At 39.8% G+C, this 21,301-nt stretch overlaps 2 protein-coding genes across 9 annotated transcripts in view; both read left to right on the plus strand.

Annotated features, from left to right (window-relative positions):
• Positions 1–2,066: 2,066 nt before the first annotated feature.
• LOC115054630 (gap junction delta-2 protein-like) lies at positions 2,067–3,170 on the plus strand. The gene has a single exon (XM_029519926.1). The coding sequence runs from the start codon at positions 2,067–2,069 to the stop codon at positions 3,168–3,170; it is 1,104 nt and encodes a 367-aa protein (XP_029375786.1).
• Positions 3,171–4,596: 1,426 nt separating this feature from the next.
• The window catches only part of LOC115053840 (unconventional myosin-XVIIIa-like), a 60,349-nt gene continuing 43,644 nt past the window's right edge, over positions 4,597–21,301 (plus strand). For 2 of the 8 annotated variants that reach the window (XM_029518677.1, XM_029518676.1), the window contains exon 1: positions 8,458–9,447. In XM_029518677.1, coding sequence (XP_029374537.1) covers positions 8,458–9,447 — 990 coding nt within the window. Of the gene's footprint in view, positions 4,680–5,102; positions 5,197–5,506; positions 5,524–7,294; positions 7,358–7,761; positions 7,906–8,333; positions 9,448–15,628; positions 15,743–16,865; positions 16,890–17,702; positions 18,456–21,301 lie in introns of those variants that run through there. The other 6 variants (XM_029518672.1, XM_029518670.1, XM_029518671.1 and 3 more) reach the window with 6 other exon arrangements.

The raw sequence follows: 21,301 nt of genomic DNA on the forward strand, positions 1-21,301 counted from the left end.
TCTGGGTCTCACCAACCCATATCCAGTTAGCATTCTTTTCCATGGATTTATTCATGATTAATCTCAAGAATACATTTAGCAATTTCGTCTGTGACATCTTTTATCACCAAATTGCGTAACCCATGATTATTCACGAGTAGGTGAGTCAAAACTAAGAGGAAATGGCAACTGGCATGCACACAGCTGCTTTGTGTTGTGATGATGTTTGTCAGCTGTCTCAGAAGTGTGAAACAACTCTGAGACAGATGACAATGAATATCTGTCTCTGTTGGAGCAGGGCAATATGCCAGACAGACATTAATACAGCAAAATACAAAATTCTGGTCTGTGATCAAGTGACAACTTTAACCTTGTCGACAGCCGAGAAAACTTTGCAAGACTACAGAGCCTCTTGAGCTACAAGAACACTAAGTAATGCCAGATGACCTTCGTGAGCACCATGGACTGTGCAAGATGACTAAAACACAAAAGTGTATTCCATTGCAACATTTTTCATTCAAACCTTGTGCGAAATGTACTTCATATGAGATACAATTCCTCTTGGATTTCTCATTCCATATTTGCAGAAAAATGTGTTACTAAATAAAAAAGAGCATTGGAAGATGTCCCCCTTCAGTTTCCAGGCACCAAAAGAGTTGTTGTTTAAAGTTATTCACCTGATGCCATCAGAGCAATAGTACCCAGATTGCTTGGCAACTCCATTTAATTTTGACACTGGACACACAGCAAGCATCATGTCAAACAATATAAAATTGTGGCTTACAACTAGGTGATCAGTGTCCTGGTAGATTAAAACAATCACCACAAATTTATTCCACTGAAAACTACATTATCAAAATTATCATATCATATGGGCAGAGTTATCAATGTCTCAAATGAACTAAGGAACAACTCAATTGGAGTTAAAATCTTCTAAATTGAATGAGGCCATAGATGAGATGACCACTATGAGTAAAACCTCAAAATACTTTAATTTCATAGTTCCTTTTCCTATAAAACACCTGAATTTTTTTATCCCATTTTTCGGAGATACTGACGAAAGGTATAGTCAGTTCCCTTAACCTAGAATGGAAAAAAAATATAAGAAGAAATTTGTGGGGATTCTTCATACTACATTTTGAAGATCATATAAGTGTCTCCATTAGGCCTAATGCATTCGGATGTACGAAACTGCGGCTTGTATTGTATTTCAGCTCTAAAAATTAAGCTGGACACAGATCCATGCATGAGGGAGTGTTATGGTACCCTCTTTCCAGTAGCTTCTTTGAACTCTCTGCTTGTTTGTCAACGGCTGTTCAGTGAAGGTGCCCCCATTGTACATTTCAATCTTTGTCCCACTGTACGTTGAAAGCCTTTATTCACATACAGTGCAATGAACGTTTTCAGTTAGAGTTAGGGGAATATGTAGGGTCAGCCCATTCTGCTCTCATCCAGCTCAAAAGATACAATAACATCCAACAACAGGCCTCACTTGAAAGTACAGTTATGCAGATTGCTTCCCCTGATATTTTTCAAGCTTTGGATAAGGAAGACGTAGATTCTCCAAAGGTAAGCTTCACCAAGCCAAGATTATGTTTTTGGCTACTTATAAGAGTAGTTTCAAAATGAATAAATGAATTAGGAGGTGAATTTGTTAGTTTGAGAATTAATTATTAATATAAAGGAACATTTAAATGTGTCTCAGTGAATTTAGCAAAGGGATGTTTCTCGACTGAAATGATACGATGAAACACTTGGTTACCATACAGCAATTGATCCTCCTGAGAAATCCATATATAAAATTAACTTGCCCTAACATTGATGCCATGTTGGACAAACAAGAGAAGATGAAGCACATTTTTATACTTCTCTATAGTTACAAGGAATTTGTAGCCCAATATTCAAGCGTAGATAATATTTAAAAGTATATACTTGTGCTGATAAATGTGTTTTCATTCAGCAGTTTTGTGGGTCATATTCAGGGCATTTTTCTTTTGAGGAAACCTTAACCTTGATAATTCAGTTCTAGATAAAAACATTGTGCTTGGCTACTGTAAATTGTGTTTTTGCATTATGTTTTCATAGAAATGGGAGACTGGTCCATTCTTGGCCGCTTCCTAACAGAGGTTCAGAACCATTCCACAGTGATTGGTAAGATATGGCTGACAATGCTGCTCATCTTCCGCATCTTGCTTGTGGCTCTGGTGGGGGATGCTGTCTACAGTGATGAGCAGTCCAAGTTTACCTGCAACACCCTACAGCCTGGATGCAATAATGTATGCTATGACACGTTTGCTCCTGTCTCACACTTGCGGTTTTGGGTCTTTCAGATTGTTCTTGTATCCACACCTTCTATTTTCTATGTCGTCTATGTCTTGCAAAAAATTACAAAGAATGAAAAAGTAGATGTCAGGAAGATTGAACTGGTACCCAGGTCCTCACCTGCACTCGAAAGGCAGAAACATACAGAGGGTGATGAAAATTCAGACAGTCCTCCCAGAACAACTGATAACAACGAAGACTGGAGCTCACAAGAAGGTGAATATGAGGAGAAGAGCCAACTGGAAGAGGAAATAATGGAAGTGGGAAAGGACCCAACCCAGCTCTCTAGCCAAGTACTTCTTATCTACATTATACATGTTTTGCTGCGCTCTATTATGGAAATGATCTTCCTCATTGGACAGTATTACCTATTTGGATTTGAAGTCCCACATCTTTTCCGCTGTGAAACTTACCCCTGTCCAAGCCGGACTGATTGCTTTGTGTCTCGAGCTACAGAAAAGACCATCTTTCTCAACTTCATGTTCAGTGTCAGTCTAGGTTGCTTCATGTTGAACATTGTGGAGCTGCATTATCTCGGCTGGATTTATATTTTCAGAGTACTGTTCTCTGCGTGCTGCACCTGCTGTAACTTGAATTGGGATCCCATGCAGGTGGAATTATGTAATGACAACAACCCACTGTTGCTTGAGCTTAAGCACTCTTTACACGGCAGGGTTGTCCTGCAGACCACCTCTACCATGACCTCGGACAAGAGCAGTGCAGTCCCAAACCAGGCCCCAGCCATCTCCTTCGAGACAGACTCTACACTGGAGTGCACATCGAAGAGAAATCCAGACGAAAAGGAACGCAACAAATCTAAACTGCATAATAAGACAAAAATAGGAAGAGGCAAAAAGTCGTGGTTGTGAAATCCTAGTTTTATTGTGTGTTAATCAATATATAATTTCCATCTTTTACTGCACTTGTGTGAATTGGAATCTTTTCACTTTAAGTGATCGGTCAAACAATTTCAGGGTGGAATTATAAGAGACTCTGTGTTTTTGTTTTGATTTTTTTCTTGCCACAGAAGATTTCAAATATGAGTGACTTTGAAATGATCCAGTTAGTTTAACATTCTTGGTTCTTCACAGGAAACACTAATGTACAAATACAGTGCCCCATTTTATGAAATTAGTTTGTGTAAATATATAGTCAAATTATTGTTCAGTGTTTGCTGTTATTCATTCATGCTCATGTACTCCTTTACTTGCATAAGAATTACTGGAGAACATTTAGTCATGTCCTTTGCAAGCAGGCAGGTGATGCGTTCAAATACTCGAAACCTCATACTTTAGTTAGTCCTGCACAGTGATGTGGTTTCAATGAGTGATTCTCATTTTTATTTGTCCTTTATAGTGCTACAAGAAACCAGAAACCAAGAAATTCAAAAGTCAGTGGAGTGCAATTTATACAGTCTGTGCCGTATTCCGACAGAAGGCTTAATATGCTTTGCCGGGGCCAGATGTATTGTCTTATAACCCTATATGGCAATTTTATCTCATAATATAGCCTGCTTACACTCAACATGCATATGGTTCATCACTAGGCTAACAGGTAACAACTAATGCAGAATTCACATCTTAAAAGGAACAAACAAAAAACAAAAATGAAAAACAAAGGACCTAAACAAAAAGCAAACAAACAAATAAACAACCCCCACCCCCAACAAAAGAACAACAACAAAAAAATAAATAAATAAAATAAAAGACAAAAAAACAAAACAAAAAGCAAAAAACAAAAAACAAACAGACAAACAACAAAAACAAAAAACAAAAACCGAGCAAACAAAAGTGGACAGTTTTAGAATAACCGACTGGTGTGTTCTGGTTCAAGTCAGTAAATATACCAGGAGGGGTCACTGCTGTCCACTTAACAACTAGGCTGCTTTCAAATACTGTTGGAATTTTTTCCACAGCAGAAAGCAAATTAAGCGTTGTACAAATACATATGTCCACAAATGAAAAATGAATGAATGAAATTTTACTTTTGAATATTGAATAGAATTTTTTGCAGTCAAAGAATCTCTTTAAACCCGAGTTACACGCTCTCTACTCACTTTATCATACATATGAATTAATACATATGGTGTATTATAGCCGTATGTATTATTGTTAAAGCTGTCCATATTTTATTCTGCTTCAGTCTAAGTGTTGGACTCTTTTTTTTTCAATAAAAAAAAAAATAACACAAGGAGAGGTCAATTGTATGTTCACGGCTCAAAATAACCGACTATGGTGAGATATCCACAAGTCGGACCTTGAAGCAAGCATTTGAATGCCTCACAAGTGCATTTCCTTGCACCTACTGTCAATTCCAAGGAGGAAAATGCTGAAAACTTCTAGTAAGGCAACAACGCTGTCACTGTCGGGCAGTCACAGGTAGGTCGCCGTCTCTTCATTCAACAGCATTGACTGTTATTATTATTATTATTATTTTTCAGGGATGACATTTTCACACTGTGTGCTCAAAGTGCTCCCAAAGGCCGCCGGTGATAGAGAATGAGGGCAAAGCAGCTTAAAGGGAGAGCATTACGGCCAAGCAGCGACAACCCAGCTATGCCATGTGTGAAGTAATCTCACTGACGCCAACAAACACGGCTGCTTTCTCATCTCCTGCAAACAACGACGAGACTCCTAATAAAAGTTATCACCAGAACATGTACATAATGTAAAGTGAAAGTAAATGGCTTTGAGCTATTTCCCAGTTTCCCTGGCATCAGGGCATGTGATCACGGGTGGATTAGGTGGGAATTTACTGATCACCGAAACAAAGCAGGGCTGTGTGCTGCTTGTTCGTGTGATGGACACTCAGGTTCAGGTGGAGAATCTCATGCACAAATGTGGAGAAGTTGTGCGTCATTTTAATGGTGATACTGAACCTTTGACAGCAACGCAGGTGAGGTTGAAGTGTCACTGTGCAGCGCAACTTTAAATGTTTTGCGGCACCTAAACGTGTCAGTGTACACAAAAGGAAATTGAGGCTATATTAAATTTTAACAAGCACGAATGATGGATTGTTACTTGTTTTGAATGGAAAACATATCAGATTGAAAGGATGAGAAAATTGCAAATTGGAGAGGATTAATCACGACACGGTGTCATGCAAGACACTGTTACATAAGATATTTTCAATTCACAGATTCCTTATTCGCCGCTTATCCGTTTCCGGGTGTGGAGCCAATCCCAGCTTACATTGGGCGAAGGTGGGATACACCTTAGACAGGTAGCTAGTGCATCTCAGTGTGTTAAATCTACATTTCAGTAATTATGGACTTAAGTATTTGGCTGCAAACCTTGGCCTTGATCTGGCCAGATCAGATCATTTTAAACCAATAACATACAAGTGTACAAAGAATAATACAGTTAATACAATCCATATACCTTATCACATTAAGTTAATCTTTAATCACTTGTCAGCTATATAGAAAGCATTGAAAGATACGGACTGAAATCAAGCATAATTATCTGAAAACTCAGCTGAGCAGCAGAGGATTTGACATGCTGATTACTGATTGTTGTGAGAGAGTGAAATGACAAACTGATGCCTATTTTTTTCCACAAACTACTTGATCCAATTACCCTGACCTTAATGAGCTGCAGAGACTGATGTGATGGATAAATAGTCAGAGCAGGGTTCTGCTGTATTTAACAAGCTGTAAATAGTTCAGTGGCAGTGGTAGAATGGGAGCGTTATCAGATTCACGTTGTGGAAGTAGTGCTTCTGCAGTAATGTGTTCTCTGTGACTGATCCATGGGCTTATGTGACATTGTCAGATTAACGCTGATAAATGATCACAGCTCGGGTCATAAATTGTGATGAGGGGTCAGAAATCAAAAAGGTTGCTGAACAGGTGAATAACTGTGAGCCAAATCCAAGATGTGATCAATCGCTCACAGTCACATGACAGTGCAAGTAGTGTGTGAACACTTGAGTGGAGACCCTGATATTGGCTGGTACATAAATAGTAAGATTTAAAATGTAGCCAGCTCTGAGCTTTGACCCATCACAGCTATTTCTGCCTTATTAGTGCTAATTGAAGTGTGGAAAATGGTCCATGGTGGAAAAAAAAAATCACCAACGCTGAATAACATTTGTTTTGTATCATATGTTTTTTGCCTTCTCCTGGAGAGCAGCAAACGCTTCTGCCATGGTGCATACAATTGATTGGATGTTTGGCAAGGACATTTATGAAGCGCTACAGAACTGTGAAAGTGTTTATGAGCTGGATGACACCTGCGGTATCATCAGCGTTGCTCTATAAAGTTAATAAAATGTCTTTGCAGGACATATATGCACATGCATCTGTGACCAGTATGGATTCAAGGAGTTTTGCAGATATGAATGGTAGTTCAGTTGTCATCTATAATGTGATAACAACTCAAGCTATGAAACTTTGTATTCTAAAGTTCTTAGTTCAAACATAAGTTATTGTTTAAAGAGCACTATTAAATTATACAGAAATGATGCATTAATGAGCCCAGATTGATTAAATTCTATGCAGAATTTTTCTCTGGATTTTTTAGCGTACATGAGATAATTTAAGAGCACAATTCTCTAATCATAGGCCTGGTTATGTTATTTCTCCAGTAGGGTTACATCATTTGCATAAGGTTAGATTTTTAAATGCTGAGCAGTGAAGAAAGATACAAAGCTGAATGAAGTGCTGCTGGAAGAGGTAGAATAGCTGAAAGACATTCTGCTAAGAAAAGCTCAGCGAGGAACTCGAAAGGGTCACATACAATGAAAGGCTCTCTGAGACTATGGAGTTGTTAGAGAGGGCTCAGGAGAGTCCATAGCATTTACTGGAGGACTGCCTGGGACTTCAGCAAAACTACAAGGGTCTGAAAGGACCGTCTTTACGTGATCATCAGAATTGTACACATTCAAGAGAAATGAAAAAGTGAGTAGAGAGGGCCTATCAGACTACAGACAGAGCAGCCCAAAGCATCCACTGTAAAAAAAAAAAAAAAAAACGTTCCTGTGACATTTACAGATACTTGGGGGCAGCTGGATACATTACAGAAGAATATTTCACAGAACGTTTACTGTGATTCAGGTACAGTACTTTTTATATTAGTAAAGAAATCACAATACAGCTATGAAAAATCTAATTACTGTAACCTTAAAAACTGTTACAAACTCTATTTTTTTAAAATGCTGTTAACTTTACTGTAACCAAAATCACATTGCATAGCTGTAAATATTACAACTACTGTAATCCTTAAGTCTCTGCTATTTATTGCACTATTGCAGCAATATATTGCTCAGCACAGCACAGTATTAAATACCAATTAACTTTTAGACAAGCAAATTTAGTTAACAGTGGGAAATACTGAACATCTGTCCTTCAAAGCCTTTTAAAACCGCTGCTGTACATTTTCTGTTGGCATGAAGAGATAAAAAAAAAAAAAATCTATCTAAAAAGAAAACCACAACATTTTTTTTTTTTTACAGAGTCTTTGAGGATTCTGAAAATACCTTTAGTCATCCACCCGGTGGACTCTCAGACTCTCTGGTTTGACCTTAGCTGGGCAGTAACAAAGTGGACAACTGGCTGTGAATCCAGATCACGGAGCTGCTGCTCTCAGCACTTCTTTTTAAATTGTGTGTGTATTCGGTCATTTGACAATGTGCATATTAGCCTTTAGCCCTCATTGAAGCTATCTGAAAAATTTATGTTGGAGCAAAATAGTATTTAATTGAATCTGAATCCAGTGTTACAGTGAAACAGCACTGTTAGAATAGCCCATAAAAGCTAATATGTATAAAAACACTGCATATACCATTAAACAACTGTCCGATGAGCACTCGGCTGTAACTTTGCATGGGACAGTGGTTGAAGGACACTTTTTTTTCTGTTAACCTGCAGAAAAGTCCAGGGCTACAAGTCTGTCCCAAAGAATGTTTAGTTTCCACTGTTGGAAAGTCCCACCATTTACAGAGCTTTATAGGAACACAACAGAGCAAAGCGTTATTAGACTACAAATAAGTTTTGTTAATATTCAGTTTTTTTTTTTTTTTTTGCCTTTCAGAGGACATCACTGGTCAATACAGATGGTCCATCCTCTGTGGTGCTGTGAAGCCACAGTCGTTCATATCAAACTTTTCCCACTTTAAACAGTTCAAACTGTTGAAGGCCTGAAAAAAACTACAAGCATGTTTCACCTTATTAAAAAAGACAAGGAGAAGGAGAAGGAGAAGGACTTGGGCAAGAAGGAAAAGAGAGACAAGAAGGAAAAGAAAGAACGTATGTCCCAGGCAGAGTTAAAGAGTTTGGAAGAGATGAGCATACGAAGAGGTTTTTTCCACCTTCATCGAGGAAGTTCCAAGAGAGACCCTCGGAGCAAGTTGGAAATCTCTAGTCCTATCCCCATTAAGGTGGTAAGCAATACAGAGCTCTCTCTGACAGACCTGGAAGCTCAGCCACCTCACCCTAATCCTAACCCTCACAGTGCACCGCAGGATGTGGAGCAAATAAATCCAGCTACCTCTGGCGACAATGTAAAGGGAAGTGAATTGGAACATAATCGAAGCTCAGTGAAGGAGAGAGCAGCTAAGTTTGGTGAATTAGCCAAGTTGAATTATTCGGTGGGCCAGAGGCACGTGTCTTTTACCCAGAACAGTAAAGAAGTTCTCGACGCTTCAATTCTTTCTAGGCAGAACCAGAATATGTCTTCTTTAAAGTCTCACCACAACCCAAAAGGCAACGATGTGCCTAACATTCCAGAGATTGTGCAGAAGACCTTCCCCGGTGCAGATCTACAGTTGCCTGTTATTGTTGCTCCGCCGATACCAGATTCAAGAGAACTTGAGCTAGAGCGCCGCAACACTGGGGACTTTGGCTTCTCTTTGCGAAGGAGCACCATGTTAGACAGGCACCCTGATGGAGGAGCAAGTCGACGTGTGGTGCACTTTGCCGAACCAGGTGCTGGAACCAAGGACAGGGCTCTGGGCCTCGTGCCAGGAGACAGGCTGGTGGAAATAAACAGCATCAATGTGGAGAACAAGAGCAGGGATGAGATTGTGGAGATGATTCGTCAGTCTGGAGAGTCGGTCCGACTTAAGGTCCAGCCGATTTTGGAGCTGAGTGAGTTGAACCGCAGCTGGCTGAGGACCACTCAAGGCCTAAACAAAGAAGCCTTTGATGTAAGTAGCACTGCTTGATCATTTTCAGACCAGTGAGTGAACATGAATACACAAATTCCACCTTTACTCATTCAGTTTCTTTAGTTAAATTGCTTTTTTTCATACACAGGAGTGTAAAAATGCAGCTGCTTGCCAGTGACAATTTCACATTTGTGAAAATTAATCTCCAAATTTGTTTTTTTTTTTTTTTTTTTTTTTTTTTAAGAGAAACTGGCACGGGTTTAAAATGACCATATTCTTTAGGTATCATCTGGGTATTTCTTTGTTTAATGTGCAGCTCTCACATATTGTGCATTAAAAATGTCTGCTTCATGGGTGGAATTGTATTGACATCGGTAATGTGATTTTATGTGTGTTTGTATGTACGGTGTGTGCGCGTTTTGAAAGAAAGGAGTAGTTCTGGAGTGCATATAATCCCCACCCTCACTACCCCCAGTCCTTTGACAATAAACAATAGGATGCTGAAGGAAACAATGGCCCCAACGCCACCACAGCTCTTGAGCATATGTTCGTGCAAGACTTGGCCAGTTGCTCATGCAGTTCTCTTTGCTTGGATAACCATGTTTAAGAAGTGTAGGAGCATCAAGTCAAACTCCCTATTAGCCAGCACAACAAACACCTTTTCCAAGTGTTTTATTTTGTGAAAGGAGAGTGTGGACAGTTAGTGACATAAACTGACAAGTGTGTTGTTATTCATAGCCTATCAGTAATGTTTTCACATTACGTTCATTCATTGTCACAGTGTAGATAAAGATTATTATGCACTCAATCTGAACAAAATATAATAAGTGCATCAGTATATTAGTTACACTTTAAGGAGTGACCGCACACACAATTCCAGTTTAAAAAATTGTAGATACAAAAATGGACCATGAAAGTGACAAAAATGCTACAATATTATCCAGTTAGTTTTTTTTTGTGTATTGAAAACTCAGCCCAAGTTAAATTATGGTTAGTATAATCATTTTGATGCATATAGACTCAGAAGAATAGACTTAGATTTTTTGTGCAATGTATGGAATTGTAATCATTCTTTCAGCGCATTTTCAGAGCAAACATTTTATGTTTAATAAAAGGATCAGAATCAGAATAGCTTGCGTGTGACTCATGTCATGGGCCCCACATACAACTTGTTGTGGTACATAAATAAGATGTAAACATTTGTTTGCACTGGCCAATATTTGTTGAGAAACCTGACACGGGACATCAGTGTTAACAGAGCTGCTAACAACATTGGTGTTTCCAGTAAAATATTAGGAGGCTTGCTTGTTTTGCCAACCGTGTGTCGAAATTGTGAAATACTGTAGTTAAGAAAACACCCACCTGTCTGCTTTTAATGGCCCTGACTGCTTCTAAACAAAGGATAATGAAGCAAGTATTCTTTACAATTGTTGTGCATTGTTATGACTTTGAGAACAGGCCATCGGTGTATCTCAAATTATGTGCTGTGTGTTTTTCTTTGTGCCACGTTGTCTCCCCTTGTGTCCAACACTTATATCCATGTAGGTATACTTTTGAATGACTGACCTGTGGGAACTAATGCGTATACAGGCAGAGACACAGTTCATTTGTGACCCTAGAGCAGTCTCCATGTCTTACTTTGTCCTACATTAAACCAACCTGGACGATCATCAAAAGGCAAGGCATTTGGAAAAAGCAGAAAATGTGCATGTGAGGCTGACCTAGAACTGACAGCACTATTTATAGGTGGTTAAAATAAGAGCTGGACTTCAGATTGAGAACTCTGTTAGAAACCATATGTGATGCAAGAACATGTTGGTAGAATTGATCTATCTAAAAGATAAATAAGATCCTGGGAAAGTCAATACTGTGTGTTTAAATATGAAGCAGTTGCAACAGGAGACAGCTTACTAGTTGGATTTGTTCAAATAATAATAATAATAATAATAACAGTATATAAATGCTTCTGCTCCTTTTAGAGATTGATGAACTAGTTTTTCCAGTTCTTTACTAGTAAAATGCGTGCTCTGTGTACTGTGTACTGTTTCTATGCATGCCGTAGTGAAGCAACCAGTGATCATCTGAGTGCAGTCAGAATAAAATAATAAAGAGTGTGTTAGGGGACAACAACTACCTTTTTTCGATGGGTATCAGTTAACACCATCTTCCATCTGTCCGTTGGTTTTGTCTTTTATGGGTTCTTGTTACAGGACACTCAGATGGCTTGCTTTAGACTTTCTAGTAGGCCCCTCCCCTTTGTACACAAGGCTGTATAGCTGTCCTTATGTTTTCAAAGATGTGCTTTCTGGGCTAAATGAATTGCTATGTATGCAAAGTTCACACACAGATATACAGGGACATAAACAGCACCAGTGAAAAGTTGGGACTCACTTTCCCATTCAAATGAATGAACCTTTGACTGGTACCGTACATATGTAAATTATTTGGAGCTTTTGTTCATTGGATGGCACTTACTGTCCCCATTAAAGGAACTAGAGCAGCTATTTGCTCTGTTTTTATCCCTTCTGAAAAAGAACATGATCTTATTCCATACAAAATTCCAAAAATGGACTGGAAATTTTTTTTGCCACCGTCAACTGAAATGAATTGCTGCCTAAAACCATGAATTGGTTTCTCACACCTCTCTACGAGAAATTTGGACTGCTTTTCTTTTGCCAACTACTTCAGGTCTTTCAGATTTGAAGTGCCTCCTTCAGGCTGCTGTTTTCAGATCTTTCTATAGGTCTTTTATGGGATTCAGATCTGTACTATTTGCTGGCCACTAAGGACTCTCTGGCACATTGTCTTTAGCCATTTCTGAATACTTTTTGAAGGATGTTTTTGGTTATTTCCGCACTGGAAGACCCGTGTCCTCTCATGAGGACCCACCTCTCAGTGACGTGGCCTCTACGTTGTGCCCCAAATTTTTAACAGTCATCAGATTTAATGATGCTATTCACATAGTCAAGATATTCAGGGCCAACCCCGAAACATCTGTGAAGCTGCTACATGTTTGACTCGTAGCAACTGTACTCTTTTCTTTGAAGGCCTCATTGACAGGACATTTATGTAACTCTGGATGTCTAAACTCTGCAAAATGAACGCTCATCCAATACATCTGTTCAGTTTACATGTAGAAATTGTGCTGTACTCTACAAGTCTGAGCAGATGTTTGCTACACAAGTTAGTAGTTTTGCTTATTACTGCTTTTTGGACATTTTAGAGGGGAAGGGAGTGGTGATGCTGGGGTTTGCTGATGTCCTTCAACTGAATTGTTTCTTCATTGATATTACATGTCACTTTGTTATAACCAAGTCTATTCTCCTGACTGGCTGGATATCGTTCCAGATATTTCAGATTTGTGAACATGTTGACTTTAACTCATTGCATTGATATTAGCCCTTTTTTGGTCAAACATTGACATTTTGGACTTTATAAATAGGCAGTTACCCGAGCTGGCAACATAACCTTGTTCACAGCCTGAAAGCCAGTCTGACCCTTGGCTGAATTGATTTTGCCAAGTCATTTATCCAATAATTTCAGCTAATGCCCCTGCATCACTTAACTCTCAGCACATGTGTTTCCTGTCTCTCTGCTGACCAGCCACACTGTCATCATTAGGAAATTAATGCTACACACATCTATCCCCATCAAGTTATCCATTTAAATGACATCATCCTCATTTCCAGTGTGGTCTTGGCACATTCTCACAGAGCATTAGTATGGGCGTGAGCTAAAAGGAGGAAGTGTGTGTGTGAGGGGGGGGGGTAATTTTTCTCCTGTAAATTTCTTGACATATAAATTATACATACAATATTATATTAATCCCCATTATATTATAATATATTATTATCATATACTCACTTTCAGACCTAAACATCTTCCAACTGAAATGAGGAACAGTGATTACTGTGACAGCAGTTTGACCTGGACTGAAAATCATACTTTCATTCCTGTACGTGTCACTGGTATCAATCGACAGCACACAGACACACCCTCATTACCCCAATCACAAGGAAGGAATATTTTAACCATGCATCACTATTTGTTTCATGGATCTTTGATTTGTTTCACATGAACATATATACACACTTACCATGATGGCTTTTGAATCTATGAATCCAGTCATCCCTTGTGTGCGTAGGTCTTGTTACATGACTCCCAGCTTTATTTTCTGCTACCATCTAATGAAAGAAACTACAGGTGAGCTCACACCTGGGATTGATTCGCTGGCCCTAAAACCTGTTCGAATGGCCTACTTTCAGAAAGAAGTTCTGATTATCAGGGCCTATTTACTATAACTGAATACTATCTGGGTCACATCCTGGAATTTTCAGAGGATGGCAGTGGTGCGATCCCATGATTCATTTCTGTTCGGAGCTCCCAAAGCGTGGAAGCTGGTCAAAGAATTCTTTTTGTGGCTCAGGCAACATGCAGATCTCAATCTGAAATGGCTGTCTTCTCTTAGTAAATGTAATACTTTTCTATTACAGTTAACCAAATAAAAGACATAGGTAACACTTAAAAATATGTCGGTGTCTTTAGCTTTTCATTGCTCTTCTTAGTTTTTAGGTTTGATCCTGGTCAGTTCTACCTCTTTTTTTTGTCAGAAACAACAGCTCTGATAAATAACAGTGAGGTGAACAAAGAACTTGCAGTTTATATCAAAACTGCAAGTTCTGCAAAAAATGTTTATATCAAAATATACATTACAGTAATGTGGTATATAACTGCTGTTTACAGTACACAACAATTTACAGCTTGATTCAAACAGATTTCATCTGATGGAAGATTTAACTAGGTCAGTATTAGCAGTGGTTATGGTGTATATAGTCCTTAATCTTTAGTCTGTGTTAACCATGTGCAGACAAACGGTCCACATGATGGCCCCAGTGATTGACCCTGGGGATTAGCACACTATGATAGATAGATAGACCAGCTAGGCTGTGTGTTTGGCGACATCTTGCTGAAAGCCCATTTGTGGACTTGTTGGCTTGAACATGAGGAAGAAATGCCTTGTATTGGAATTTTTAAAAATGATTTTTTATTTTTGGAAAGGCTCTATTTTAGTGCTTTCTCAATAAAATAAAATGTTAAGGGTGCATTTGGTTCTGATCATGCTGGATGAAACTGTTCAAAAGACATTAATTTTAACCCACTGTACACTCTGAGTTGGTCATTTGATAGATATGATATATTTGATGGATCTTAATGAGGACGATCAGATTAGTTTATGCCTGCTCAGCCATGCCTGTTTCACAATTTCCTTGTGTTGCTCCACTCCCTGGGGCTGATGAGCTGAAAACTTTCCTCCAGGCAACTCCCCCTTACATGTGTCTACCAAACTGGTTTTACAACAATGCAGTTTTGACATCACTGTCATTTTAAGCTGCATAAAGAAACATTTTATTTTAACTATGGAAAAACTATTATTACCTTTTTATTATTTTGCACACAGATATGAAGTGAGGGTTCCTTGGCATATTGGCATCCACTGTTTGGTGCTGCATTCTTGTAAGTGGTTGCCATAGAACAATACAATATCTTGAATTTAGGTCAATTGTGAGTCCAAGCAGGCGCTTCTGTGAAAGACAAATGAAATGCATTGTGCAATGCCTCCCTCTTGTGGTTTAAAAGTCCTGGTTAGGTGCAGAGCTCCAATGAATATACTAGATGTATTGTGGCCTTGGATCAATGTTTCTACGCTCTTCATGACTATTTTTTGGATGTGTTCTGTCTGTATTTGTGCATTAACTGCAGAGAGCAAAGCTGCACCTCACAGGCTCCGCTTAAACGTGTTTGATGTGCAGTTGTCTACTTTCAGACACATTTTTCATTGGAAGAAATGGACAGAAGATGAAATGAGCTTTCACTCCTTTTGAAATTTGTCTCTTAGCACTGAGGAGTTCAGAGTTGTTTCATCTCTAATGCTACTTTTATTGTCTTCTTTCGCTCTGTCAGAAAAATCATCTAAATTGAAAAACAGCTTACCTGATGAAGGAAACTCGCTCCCTTGTTCTCTGCCACCAAAATATGAGAGTAAATGAGTGGTAATCAATGTGGTTATGCAAATTCTATTTATAACCCTTGTGTATATCAGCAGCTGCCCCTCTTTTTTTCCCCTGCCCAGCCCCTCCTCTCACATTACCCCCAAGACCACAGCTTAACCACGAGGCACTGACTGTGACCCCGCCCCTGAAGTGGCTATCCCCCTCAGTCAGGACAAATGAGTGTATGGTCTTTCCAGACCCAGGCCCTACCCTTGCCTTGGCCCTGACTGCACTGCGGCAGTGACAGAGTGAAGATTGGAAGGTTAACCCGGGCTAGAGAAAAGGTAATGGGCTCGGGCCTCTGGTGGACTGTGTGTGTGCTGAGCAATGCGACCTGCTCATGGTGTACATGCTTTGCTTAGCAGTTTCATTTAGGCACTTATGGCGCCTAGGAATGACCTCCTTTGCTGCTCAAACTATTTATAGGAGTGTTCTCTGACTGATGAAACCAGGACCAGAGCTGGTGAAACATGTTGCTCTTCAACTTGTTTTCCTAAATGACTTAAAAGGCAATTTTCACTTTCAACTGCTAATGCAAAGTCATGATAAGCATTTTAAAGAAGTTTGGTGTGTTGTCGAGTGTAGTGATGACGAGCATGAAAACCTCAAGTGCGCCTGCTTGCTTCCTTTCTCCATCCACTGCTTACATTGCTGGATTTAATGTTCCTTTATCCTGACGAGTGTTGTGAGGGGTCATGTTTTCTTTCAACTCACCAGCATTGTATGTTATAATTTGTGTTGACTGAGGCAAAGGGAAGTTTTTTACTCAGAGTTTCAGTAAATACTTGAGAATCAGGTTCACATGTAATGAATAAGCGCTATCACTCTGAGTGAAGACTTCTAGCCCGGTTTGCAGTGTTGGTCATGTTGGAGCTGCGTGTTCGTGTTTTCCCACTTGTCTCTTTTTGTGATAAGAAAGCATACTCTCTATTTCATTATTTTCTTCATGTTTTCTGTTCTCAGTGCTGCATGGTCCCACTGCCCTGTTGGTTTTCCACCTATTGTCGGCAGAAAACAAGTTCACAGTATTCCACCGCTCACCCCTAAATTCCCACCCTTCATCGCTCTGCACAGTACATCCTCCTCTTCTTGGCTGTCTGTTTCTTTCTTTCTTTAATCAATCCATATATTTATCCTTCACACCATCGTTTGGGGTCGTCCACTCAGCTTGTCCCATGACTTCTGGCCTGTCATCATGGCATACAAATCGCGCTTTTCATTCTGGGAGCAAAAGGGAAGTCTTGCTTTTTGGATTTGTTTTGTTTTTTTTTACTTAAAGTGTACACCTGCATCTTGTTGCTAGTTAATACCTTTGGAAATGTTCTTTATCTTGATACAAGAAAGCTTAGCTCTGAATATGTGGTTTGATTTTCTTTTCTTTTTTTTATGTTGCTTTTTCTTGTGTAGGCTAAAGTTGAGAACAAGCCAGATGTAAGTGTTGCTTCACCTGCATGTGTTTGGTATGATACACACTGTTTTTGTGTGCAGAGACAAACTAGGCTCCTCATAATGAGGACCTTCTCTCAGCTACATTAGGTTACTGCACCATGGCTGATGGGAATTACATATACAAATAATATACTGTCAGCCTTAAAGGTGCCTGTGGAGTTTTTAGCAAACAAATATCAAGTTGACATCCAGAGTGCATTGGATTTATTCTTGGGGTCGAACAAATGTCGTCTGTGCATAATCAAATGGTTGCAGGATAAGTAAAAAAAGAAAGAAGTTTCCTTCCTAGTAGTCCTCCTATCTCACCATCTTTGTCAGGGTGTACAGCCACCAGCTGTTGATCAGCAATGTGATCCAAGCCCCCCCCAAAAGAGAAGGGGTCCCTCATGAATACATTTTTCCATAGAACTACTACTAATGATGCCCCAAGGTACCGTTACTTTCTAAATGGCAGGGCATAAGAATCATGGCTCTTTTTTCATTTTTGAGCTAATTCAGCTCAATCCACCCCAGTCTCAATTTAGTGAGAAACTGCGGTGCTGAAATATAAGGAAAATGTTGAAACCACTGATCTGCTTTTGACACTAATATGAATGATGCATAACTGAATGATGAAATTGAGTGAGAGTTTAAAGATACAGGAAAAAGAAATGCATACAAAGATACCAAGCCATTTTTGAATAATCCTCTATACAGAGTTTCTGAGCCCAGAAACTGCTGTTGAAATCTTTGACAGTTAATCTGTATCAATGCTGGGAATAATCTTCACTCTTGTCTCGCTTTGTTTGTATCTAGTCTGATGTTGATAGTCAGTCTGAGGCAGTCTCTAAACCTGGGCTAGACACGAAAAGTGATCCACAGTCAACGGCAGCGGCGACTGAAGTGTCCAATAGTCACGTTACCATGGACACACCAAGTGATGAGCAGAGTTTTGCTGGTAAAAGGGTGATGAGGGTTGTAAGAAGAGTTGTTAGACGTGTGGTTCCTGCTGGGACGGAAGAGCAGAACCAGCCAGCTCTCCCTGAGGCTGTACCCAGACCCACAACGGCTGCTGCGGAGGATAAGGATGATATTTCCATGGGCCTGACCAGCCTAATGGGCAGAAGTCGAACCAAGGAGCACCGGCCTCGCACCCGTAATCAGGATCGCAAAGAGGACCTGACAGAAGAAGTGAAGCAGCAGGAGGAGGAGAAAGGAAAAGAAGAGGAAGTGGAGGAGAAACCCACAGTGGAAAAAACAGATGAGGCTGCATCCACATCTGTGTCCACAACTTCAGAGTCTAACCCCCTTACCCGACCAGCTGGATTCATCCCTCCACCTAAACCTGACCCTTTGGCCCCACCAGCAGGATTCATCCCTGTCTCCAGACACAATCTCTTGACTCCTCCACCTGGTTTCATTCCTGCCAGAAAATCCAGCCCGGTGCCACCAAAACAGAATCCCCTTGCAAGACCTCCAGGATTCATCCCCATCCCAAAGACCGACCCCCTTGCTCCTCCTGCCGGGTTCATCCCAAAGCCTCGTACAGTTCCTGTAAAGAAACCGGAGGTACTGCATGAAAGAAGTGCATGCTCGCTACTAAACCTTGGGGTGGAGATTTTTGTGACAACAACAGATATTCCTATTCACATCCATGATATTTAGCCTGAATGACAACACGCGCACAAACATTGCCTGTTTACTTGAACTGGTATTTTATCATAATTAGGCACAGCCTTTGTTAAGGAAACAATTTCACTGTTTCATTTTGTCCTAAATTCAAATTGCTATCAACCTCTGACAAAAACAAGTTTTGGTATAATGAAGCCAGTCAGAATAAGTGAAGTGAAGCAGGGTACGTGTACTAGCTCATGATCAGGTTTCATCAGTGGGTATAAGGGCATGCTCATAGGCTACACTCTGGTAGTCTGGTCAGTTGAAGTTGTCAATGAGCACCGAGCTGGGACTCATTACTGTCACTTTCTGCAGACAGAGCCTTGAAGCTGTGCTCTGTCTGCTGTAGTGTAGACCACTGAGACAATGACTTTAAGAATCTTTGGGGATGTCTTTTAAGAAAGGAATTGGGATATGAATTCATGTTTTATAGACTGGGGATATCATTAGTTGTTATCAGTGAATCATCCCTTTCATAATAACAGTTGCTCAGAAAACCAACAACGCAGTTTGTCATGCAACGCCAAATGCAGCTTGATTAAATTAATCATATTCAACTGTTTATTACTTAGTATTACTAACTATTTATTTGTACTTTCAAATTTGTACCGTGTACAAGATGACGTCCTGTCCTTTACTCAGCTTATTTGGCATTCTGAGTAGCCATCTGAAATTGTTGTCAATAATGGTCTATGGGACCTGCTGAACAATTTGGTATTTGGAAATAGAGCAAGGGAATTAATTTTAGAGATATGTGCTGAGATTCACGCTCCAGATGTAAAGAGTGAGATCAAGATGTGTCAGCTTGAAAGCCTGGGCCTGCTGTACATTTATGTGTGACATAGCAATCTTGGAGGTCTGTGCTGTCATTGTTATTTGACTTTTCAGCTCTAGCAGGAACTCCATAACACACTACACACAGACTGTGCAACAAATGAATGGTGCTCATTTGTGGCAGTGTTTTTGTGCATTTGCTTTGTTGAATTTTGTGGAATTATATTGTATGAAAGTGAATCAAACCAATAATGGTCCATAATTCAATTCCTGATTTCATTTCCACGAAAATTAATCGTAACGCATATCCACCATAGGTTGGTTTTATTTTTGGATGTGTCAAAAATTTATTTCATGCTCATCATCATCTTCCCGTGTTAATTCCATCTCTGTGTGCATGTATGTTTGTGCGTTTGTGAATATTGGCATACATTGTGTGTAAAGGTTAAAGAGACATCTTGTCCCCTTGTGACTCCGAATGGTAAACCGTCCCCTGTGTCTCTGCCCCAGGCCCAGTTCACACCAAAGGAACAGGTGTGTCCATCTCCTAACTGTGTCTTTCTCACATTCATCAGATTTATTTGTTGTTGTTACACATTGCATGTTCAATTTTTCAGTTTGTCTGAAGTGCACAATCATAGCAGTGAGCTGTAGATCAATGAGTCTACTTTCTGGATTCCTATTTGAAATTGCTGGTCCTGCTATTCAACTGTAGGTCCCAGAGCTGATCCCCTCTGAGGAAGATCACAAGCGTGTGAAGAGGATCTTCTCTGTCAATGGCAACCATGTAACATTGTTTTCCCCCCGTTCAGTTTGTTTGCTTTGCACCTTCCATGCGTTACTGAGCCCCTGACCTCTGTCTGAGTCAAGCTCTTGGATCCCCAGATAGAGGAAATGTGTCCAATAATACCAAAGTCTTTGTCGGGCTGTCCCCTGCGTCGCCGCTACCAATAGGTTTCCAGTTACAGGCGTCCCCTGCATTGTTAGCTACTTGCTGTGAAATCTGAAACTTTGAGACCACAGAGATCATTTCTTTGACTCACAAGTAATGGAGATGACCTCAGGGGAAAATAAAGAACATTTGGGAAATATGAGCTGCACTTGTGTAAACATAGTGTGAATAAATTAACTGATGAGAAAACTATCTCTCCATTGGTGAAAACTGATCGTCATCTCTAATCTCGGACTATAAAAATATATGTGCTGATAAATGGTATGCAATGGTGATTCATGGGTAACGTGTTTTTGTTTCAGAAAAGACAGCGGAATACATAAACTGACTTTTTCATCTTTGATAAAGATAAAATTTGCTCCTCTTGCTTGTTGTCTTCCTCTCTTTCAGTCTCCAGTATTAATTGCTTTACTTTTATTAGGTCAAAAGAAGCAACTTCTGTCATACAGTAGTTGCTTCTTTTGACCCAATAAAGGAATTCTGTGATTATTTTGGCAGTATTGGATTTTACAGCAGTGTCTGTTTACTGTGTTTTCTTGTCCTTGTCTGAAATGATGTTCCATGTCTCTACTTTTGCCTCTCCGTGGGTCATTGGATCCTGACTTGCTGCTGTCCTCTTTGCTGTTTGCATGGCTAGCGTGCCAGAGGTCACAAATCCTCTCAGGTACAGGCTGCTCAACCGTGAGGTCGCTGCACTCCCTCACCTGTTGGAAGCTGAATCTTTGCTTGTTCTCTTCTGTCGACCCCTAAATCCACCCCCTCCATTCTAATCCTACTCTGTCTGTACTTTGTCTGCTTGTCTTTGGCTCTGGTTTTCTCAATTCATGGTTTGCATGAGGGCCTGGAATATTAATGTAAAACCATTTAAACAAATGGTCACCGAAGTTAAAACAGGAAGCTCGGGATCAATGGTAAAATCAGTTTGCACACACAATGCTCTTTCTGCTTTTGCACTCAACATATAGCATTTGCAGTATTAATGTGCCAATTTCTCAAACCTTTTGAAATGGATGTC

This window comes from Echeneis naucrates, chromosome 14 (assembly GCF_900963305.1).
Source record: "Echeneis naucrates chromosome 14, fEcheNa1.1, whole genome shotgun sequence".
NCBI classification, from domain to species: domain Eukaryota; kingdom Metazoa; phylum Chordata; class Actinopteri; order Carangiformes; family Echeneidae; genus Echeneis; species Echeneis naucrates.